This window comes from Dictyostelium purpureum, assembly GCF_000190715.1.
Source record: "Dictyostelium purpureum unplaced genomic scaffold DICPUscaffold_670, whole genome shotgun sequence".
In the NCBI taxonomy this organism is placed as follows: Eukaryota; Evosea; class Eumycetozoa; order Dictyosteliales; family Dictyosteliaceae; genus Dictyostelium; species Dictyostelium purpureum.
In genome coordinates this window covers 1-9,104 of record NW_003520002.1, presented here as the reverse complement: position 1 = coordinate 9,104, position 9,104 = coordinate 1, and the positions used below count along the sequence as shown (strand labels likewise).

At 25.1% G+C, this 9,104-nt stretch overlaps 2 protein-coding genes across 2 annotated transcripts; both read right to left on the bottom strand.

Moving 5' to 3' along the window:
• Positions 1-10: 10 nt before the first annotated feature.
• Positions 11-4,547, bottom strand: DICPUDRAFT_160031 (uncharacterized protein; the record flags this gene model as incomplete). Its single annotated transcript, XM_003294889.1, has 7 exons — positions 11-366; positions 445-1,332; positions 1,470-1,801; positions 1,866-1,943; positions 2,166-2,624; positions 2,708-2,966; positions 4,448-4,547. Coding segments are annotated over 7 exons (2,472 nt in total), but the record flags the coding sequence as incomplete, so codon positions are not given.
• A 963-nt stretch (positions 4,548-5,510) lies between these two features.
• Positions 5,511-7,446, bottom strand: DICPUDRAFT_6628 (uncharacterized protein; the record flags this gene model as incomplete). The annotated part of the gene is made up of 2 exons (XM_003294888.1): positions 5,511-7,153; positions 7,236-7,446. Coding segments are annotated over 2 exons (1,854 nt in total), but the record flags the coding sequence as incomplete, so codon positions are not given.
• Between the last annotated feature and the right edge of the window lie 1,658 nt (positions 7,447-9,104).

The window sequence follows — 9,104 nt, the reverse complement described above, 5'->3', positions numbered from 1 at the left end:
TATCTGATACATTTGATATCATTTGTAATTGTAATGTGTTGAGTGGACTTTGATAGTTGTAATTGTGAATTGATACTGATACTTTAATCGATCCTTTATCTAATTTGAATTCTAAACCTGCAAATGAATATTGAATATTATTTTCTATTTCTTGAATTGATAATACGATTTGACATTCAGTTTCGTTTAATATTTGTGTGAATGTTACATTTGATCCGTTTTTATCATTTGATGTAATATTCCAATTGTTTTGAAGTGGATATTGTTTAACTGTGTCACTGTTGATATCGAGTTCTAATAATGATGTGATTAATATATTGTATGTTGTTTGGTCGTTATTAATTGTTGTTGAACCGTCTGGATTAACTGTGCTGTTGGTATTACAATTGTTATTGTTGTTATTTGAAGGTGAACTACAATCGAATCCAGTCCATCTTGATTTACATTCGCAAATACCATTTGATGTATTACAAATACCATGGTTAGTATCGATACAGTTGTTTAAACATGTTTGTTGTTTTGATTGGTATACAAAAAAGTTGAATGATTTCCATGTGATTCCATTTTGATTTACGATTACATCTTTTTTACCTGTACCTGCTCCAATGTTGCATGTGATTGTATTTGATGATATTGTATCTATTTTACATTCTTGATTTCCGATTGTTATATTCAAATCTTGATGAATATCGCCGAACCATCCATTCATTGTTACTAATCCGCCATCTTCGTATGTTGGTGTAATTGATGATACATAATGATTTGGAGTTAAACAGTTTTCGCCGGTCCAGTCTTTTGGGCATTCACAAATACCAGTATTATAGTTACATATATAATCGTTGCAGTTGTCTGGACATGATGTATAGTTGTTGAATACTTCGTTACCATCGTTGTTATCTAAATTTAAATTGAATGTTGTTTGTAATTGATCTACTTTGAGTGTACCTGATACATTATTCAGTTGATTTGGATATGTTGTTAAAGTACATGTGATTTGATAAAATGTTGAATCAGTTACATCACAAGATTTATCACCAATAGTAATTGTTATTTCGGTGATATCGTATGAATAATATAAACCTTTGAATACTAAAATATGATTATTTGATGTTATATTTGATAATAATGGTGGATATGGATCTGGAGTTAATGTAAATTTTTGACCAGTACTCTTGAAACTTAATTCGTGAATAGTTCTATTTGGAGTATAGGAACCATATGCAATAATAATTGAATTGGCTTTTAATATGAGATTAAATTGTATATTTGATTCAATATCACTTATTATATATCCAATATTTTGACCGATTAATAATAACACTGGTTCTGTTACTATTTTGTTTATTTTCCAAAAGGTTTGATTTAAATATTTTAATTTTGGAATTGTTTCTATTTAAATTTAGTATTTTAAAAAAAAAGAAATATATTAATATTAATATCAATATTTTAAATATATTTTATAAACTTACTGCATGTTCCTATTGTATCGTAGTTATCAAATGAATTATGACTGAAAATAGATTTAAAAGCAGTATCGCTAAAATGGCATGTAAAACATTCTGGAATTTTACCTGTCATTAAATTATTATTAATATTTAAATACACAGAGCAATAAGATTCATCAATAGTTCCAGTTATTGAATTTGAACTTAAATCTAGGATTGTTACATTGTTTTTTGAACCATCCCATTTTGGTAAATCACCAACAATTAGGTTTGCAGAAAAAGATAATTGAGAAATATCTGTATAATCAAATATTTTATAATTTGGAAGTTTTTTTAGTCCCCCTGTTATATATAAACTAAGTTAATTATTAGTGTTTATTCTTTTATAATTGCAATAATAATAAAAATAATAATACATACAATCTTAAAAGACCATTTGGAAGTTTTGAAAATGGAAATTCACCGTCAATATGGAAATTCGGAGTATTGAAAAATAATCTATTAATTATCAAAGATAAAATTAGTGTTTTTATAAAATTAATTTTCATATTTAAAATAAAATTAACTTACAAACTTTTAATGAAAGAGTATCCTGTAAATTCAATAAATTCATTTGGTGTTTGAACATCATATTCTATATTGCTTTAATGGGTTCGATAAATATTAATTAAATGTTATAATTAAAAATTATAAATTAAAAATTTAGTTTTATATACTTACATAGTAGGATTCACATTTTCACTATATGAACCCAACAATATCGATGGCGGAACCAGTGGATGGGATACACCAGTGAAACCTCTTAACAATAAAGTTTTTATATTATTGTGTGTTGATAAATTTGTGAAAGAATTGAAATCGAAATCGCTTGTTAAAAAATATGAAAATATACCATTGGAAATAACATTTGACATTGATGGGATATTTCTTGTTACAAAACTGACATCTTTACAAACAAAAGGATCATTTGAAGTGTTTTCTAAATCATTATTTATATAAAATCCATAATTCAAATTGTTCGGTAGTGTAAAATCTGGGTCAGTTTTAAATTTTTCTTTTAAGGGTGTAGTAAAAAGCGATAGAGACAAAGGTTCTTCAATTCTTTTTCCTAAAGTTGTAGTGAAACTCTTTGAATTGATTGGGTATTTGAAACTTATTGATAGTGGTGATTTCATTTCTCTAATTATTATTTTATTTTATTTTATTATTATTAATATTTTATTTTTTTTTTAATTTAATTTATTATTAATTTTTATAATTACATGTAATTTAGAGACTCTGTTGCAAAATCAAAAAAGTTATCAGCTATATTCCATTTGTAGGTAATCATTGTTTTGAGATTAGGTCCAATACATCTTACATCGGTATTCTGTATAGCATTATTTGTTAACTGAGGTCGTGAAGACAAATCCATTACAAATATATTTAAATTTACATCGCATCCAAAATAAGGTGAATCTGTGCAAAAATCTTCTGGAGCGCTGTAACCTAGCTTTGTCAATAAATTGGAAAAACATGTGCCTATAAATAAAGAATAAATATTATTATTTTTATTGAAATTTATTTTTATTATTATTTTATTTACTTTCTGATTGTGAATACTGAAGTGAAAAATTAATAAATAATTTAATAAAAAATATTATTATTATTTTCGACATATTGATTTTATATTTATTTTTATTTTAATGAAAAAAAAAAAAAAAATAAGTTATAAAATGCTGCTCACAAAGTCGTTTTTTGAAAATATCTTGATTTTTTGAAATATCATTGTAATTTTTTTTTAGAAATTTTTTTTACATAAATATTTTTCCAAATTTTTATTAAGATATTTTTCCAAATGAAATTATTTTTTTATAAAAAATGTTAAAAAAAATTAAAAAAAACTTTAAAATAAATAAAATTGTTTTTAATTTTTTTATTTTTATTTAAAATATTAATAAAAAAAAAACAATGTTTAGAAATATTATTTTCTTGGTATAAATCGATAAGTTAATCGCAACTGCCTTTATATTACCATAGGTTGAAGATAATGATGATAATTCACCAGATGTTCATTGATAATATTATAAATATATGCAATTGTAAAGATTGTTTGGTTATGTTTTTCCCACACATCTACAACCGATAAATCCTATCCGTTAGTCTATACTTTTCAAGTATTTTCCATTTCTCTAATTGTCACCAATCTCTTTCTATTAGAGAACGATATTTTAAAATACTTTGGTTTAATTCACCCTTGTATTTTGAATATATCGGATATATATCATTTTCGCAGTATTGCTTAATTTTAGGAAATGCAACCAAAAATTCTGCATCTGTAAGCGATCCAACAACTTCTACTAAACTAAGAAAATTAAATGATACCTGATCAGGTATAGATCTTTGGAAAGAATGAGAAAGATATTGAAGCTTTCCTAATCCATCAACAATACCAATTGGCATCATGGAAAAATGCAACATCAACGCTCAGAGGTAGATTAAGCAATCTAAAAACATACTGCCTATCACAACTAACATTACACATGTACATCAACGACATAATAACATTAAACGAATTTTAGGACACATGCACCAGAAACATATACAACACAAATTATAAAATGATAATAAGCGGGAAAGTGCAAGAAAATATTACGAAAAAGGAGGTTTAGGTTTATGAGATATAGAAACAAGAGCAGAAGCACAGAAAGCCTGGATATACGAAAGATATATCAGAGCAATCCATCCCAACTCAAGAAAGAATCAATCATTCCAAATATTTGGTTGGAGAATGTGAATATAAAACGAAATGTAAATATGCATGGGCACAACTTCTACCAACACCTCGAAAAAGATACAGAAAAACCTGAAAATTAAATCAAACCATCATTATACAACTCATCTATCAAACTAAAGAGGATATACAGAAACCTAATGGATATAAAATACCAAAACTAGTGGGATTGAAAATCATCACACAGCCACTCAAAGTGTACCAGCACAAAAAATCAAACAAGAATTACCATTTGCACAAGCCAGAAAGCTCATAACAGTTAAGGGTAGATATTTACTCTTGAAATGCTTGCTGAAAACATTACCAGACATAGAAATATCAGAACACATATTCTTCAAGTGTCCATCGGTCAATAAATCGGTACAAGAAATAATAAACCAAATTTTAAAAGATACTCAGTACGACCCTTTTGTATGGACAAACACCTATTTACCAAACTGGATAAACCATTCCTAGCAAATCCAATAGCATGGGAAAGAGAGGTTAAAAAATCAACATGATATATAAGAAACTTCAACACCTACAACTACACCTGGAAAGCCACAGAACCTTATCGATGAATTTCAAATAAAAAAAATTAAAATTAAATAACTAAAAAAAATTTTATTATTATTATAGTTTACAATTTAGAAAAAATATTATTATTGTATTTTATGCTAAAAAAACCTGTATGCAATTACACATTCATTTGAAAATTGTAGTTGTATCAATTTTATTACAAGGACTTCATATGGTATAATGTACAGTCGAAATCTGTGATATATTTTTTATATACAGAAAGTCAATGTGATTAATCAAAAAATAAAAAGAATAAATCCAACCAAAAAATCTTGAAGCGATGGGAATAATTTTTATTTTGAAAATTGTTACATGGGAACCGCAGGTTCTGTACATTTACAAATTTTTTTTTTTCATCCTATATAACACTATCTTTTAAAACATATTTAAATTATATATAAATTTTTATATTATAATTATATAGTTAAAGTTTTTATATTTAGAAATTATTGGTTTTTTTTAATATTAAATTTATTTTTGAAATTTTAGATTCGGTTCTTTTATAATGACAAAACTTTATTACAATAGTAATTTTATTTATTATTTAAATTATTTAAATTAATAATTTTCTTTTCAAAAATTTTCTTTTGTTTTCTTTTATAAATAAAATAAGTGATTGCAACAATTGCAGCTACACCGATACAGCTTACAACGATAGCAACTGGAATTACATACTTTTTGGATTTGTTGTTACAGTTTGATTTGAAATCAGGACTAATCAATAATGAAAAGTCAGGATCGATATAGCATGATGTTCTGCAATGTGGAATGTTAATACCAATGGTTACTGATTCGTTTTGACTCGATATTAATGATGTGGTGATTAATGTTGTGTGTCCATCTGATATTGCTCTGTTTATAAATCTACCATATAGAATCTTGTTGTCTTTGTTGATCGATATATAGTTTAATGTTTGATTGTCTAATATTGATGTTGATGTTGATGCTGATTTACTGTTACAATCGTTCGATGTTGTATCTGATACATTTGATATCATTTGTAATTGTAATGTATTGAGTGGACTTTGATAGTTGTAATTGTGAATTGATACTGATACTTTAATCGATCCTTTATCTAATTTGAATTCTAAACCTGCGAATGAATATTGAATATCATTTTCTATTTCTTGAATTGATAATACGATTTGACATTCAGTTTCGTTTAATATTTGTGTGAATGTAACATTTGATCCGTTTTTATCATTTGATGTAATATTCCAATTGTTTTGAAGTGGATATTGTTTAACTGTGTCACTGTTGATATCGAGTTCTAATAATGATGTGATTAATATATTGTATGTTGTTTGATCGTTATTGATTGTTGTTGAGCCATCTGGATTAACTGTATTGTTGGTATTACCATTGTTATTGTTGTTGTTATTTGAAGGTGAACTACAATCGAATCCAGTCCATCTTGATTTACATTCGCAAATACCATTTGATGTATTACAAATACCATGGTTAGTATCGATACAGTTGTTTAAACATGTTTGTTGTTTTGATTGGTATACAAAAAAGTTGAATGATTTCCATGTGATTCCATTTTGATATACGATTACATCTTTTTTACCTGTACCTGCTCCAATGTTGCATGTGATTGTATTTGATGATATTGTATCTATTTTACATTCTTGATTACCGATTGTTATATTCAAATCTTTATGAATATCACCGAACCATCCATTCATTGTTACTAATCCACCATCTTCGTATGTTGGTGTTATTGATGATACATAATAGATTGGAGTATAACAGTTTTCGCCGGTCCAGTCTTTTGGGCATTCACAAATACCAGTATTATAGTTACATATATTACCATTATATGATTCACAGTTGTCTGGACATGATGTATAGTTGTTAAATACTTCGTTACCATCGTTGTTATCTAAATTTAAATTGAATGTTGTTTGTAATTGATCTACTTTGAGTGTGCCTGATACATTATTCAGTTGATTTGGATATGTTGTTAAAGTACATGTGATTTGATAAAATGTTGAATCAGTTACATCACAAGATTTATCACCAATTGTAATTGTTATTTCAGTGATATCGTATGAATAATATAAACCTTTGAATACTAAAATATGATTATTTGATGTTATATTTGATAACAATGGTGGATATGGATCTGGAGTTAATGTGAAGTTTTGACCGGAACTCTTGAAACTTATTTCGTGAATAATTCTATTTGGAGTATAGGAACTATATTCAATAAATTTTGAATTGGCTTTTAACATGTAATCAAATGATATATTAGATATAATATTACTTTGTGAAAATCCAATATTTTGACCGATTAATGATAATACTGGTTTTGTTACTATTTTGTTTATTAACCAAAAGGTTTGATTTAAATATTTTAATTTTGGAATAGTTTCTATTGAAAAGTTTTATTTGAAAGAAATGTAAAAATATTAATAAAAAATATTAATTTAAAATAATATATTTTGTAAACTTACTGCATGTTCCAATTGTATCGTAGTTATCAAATGAATTTAGATCAAAGTTTGATTTAAAAAAAGTATCGCTAAAATGGCATGTAAAACATTCTGGAATTTTACCTGTCATTGAATTATTTCTAACAATTAAACGCACAGAGCAATAAGATTCATCAATAGTTCCAGTTATTAAATTTGAGCTTAAATCTAAGGTTGTAATATTGTTTTTTGAACCATCCCATTTAGGTAAATCAACAATTTGATTATTATATAAAGATAACGTATAAATATCTGTATTATCAAATATTTTAGAGTTTGGAAGTTTTTTTAGTGGCCCAGATATATATGAGCTGAAAGTTAATTGTAATTAGTGTTAATTATTTTTTAATTGAAATAATAATAAATATAATAATACATACAATTGAAAAAGACCATTTGGAAGTTTTGAAAATGGTAATTCACCATCAATATGGAAACTATGAGTTTTGGAAAAAATTCTATTAATTATCAAAGATAGTGTTAGTATTTAATAAATTTTCATATTTAAAACAAAATCAACTTACAATTTTTTAATGAAAGAGTATCCTGTAAATTCAATAAATTCATTTGGTGTTTGAACATTATATTCTATAATGCTATAATGGGTGAAATAAATATTTATAAAATTTTTTTAATATAAACAATAATGTATACTTTTATACTTACAATGTAGGATTAATAGTTATATGTAATGGATCTTTTGAACCTAACAATATTGAAAGCGGAACCAGTGGATAAGTTAAACCTGTGAAACCATTTAATTGTATCATCCCTATATTATTATGTGTTGATAAGTTTTTGAAAGAATTGAAATCAAAATCACTTGTTAAATAATAATAAAATTCACCATTTGATTTAACATTTTCCATTGATGGATATTTCTTGTTACAAAATATGCATATCTAAAAAAAAGAGAATCATTTATAGTGTTTTCTAAATCATTATTTATATATAATCCATAATTCATATTGTTTGATAATGTAAAATCTGGGTCAATTTTAAAAGTATCTTTTAAAGGTGTAGTAAAAAGCGATAGAGACAAAGGTTCTTCAATTCTTTTTCCTAAAGTTGTAGCGAAACTCTTTGATTTGATTGGGAATTTGAAGCTTATTGATGGTGGTGAGACCATTTCTCTATATTTAAATTATTATTATTATTTTTATTATAACTTTTATTTTTATTTTTATTTTTTATTTTTATAATTACATTTCATCTAAAGACTCTGTTGCAAAATTAAAAAAGTTATCAGCTATATTCCATTTGTAGGTAATCATTCTTTTGAAATTTGGTCCAATACAATCTACATCGGTATTCTGTATAGCATTATTTGTTAACTGAGGACGTGTTGAAAAATCCATTTCAATTATATTTAAATTTGCATCGCATCGAAAATAAGGTTTATCTGTGCAAAAATTTAGAGCAGGGCTGTAACCTAGCTTTGTTAATAGATTGGTAAAACATGTGCCTATAAATAAAGAAAAAAATATTATTATTATTATTATAATTTTTATTTTTATTATTTTATTTACTTTCTGATTGTGAATACTGAAGTGAAAAATTAATAAATAATTTTATGAAAAATATTATTATTAGTGTTGACATATTGATTTTATATTTGAAAAAAAGAAATTTTTTTTTTTTTATTTAAAAAAACTTATTGCAATCCACAAAGATTTTTTTAATGATATCTAGATTTTTTTTTATTAAAATATTTGAAAAAAAAAAAATTTAAACAAGTTTTTTAAAATTTTCCCTTTTTTTTTTTTTTTAATGGGAAATTTTAATTTTTTATTTTTTAAAATTTTCATTATTATTCAAAACAATCCAAAAATTGAAACCATGACAAAAAAT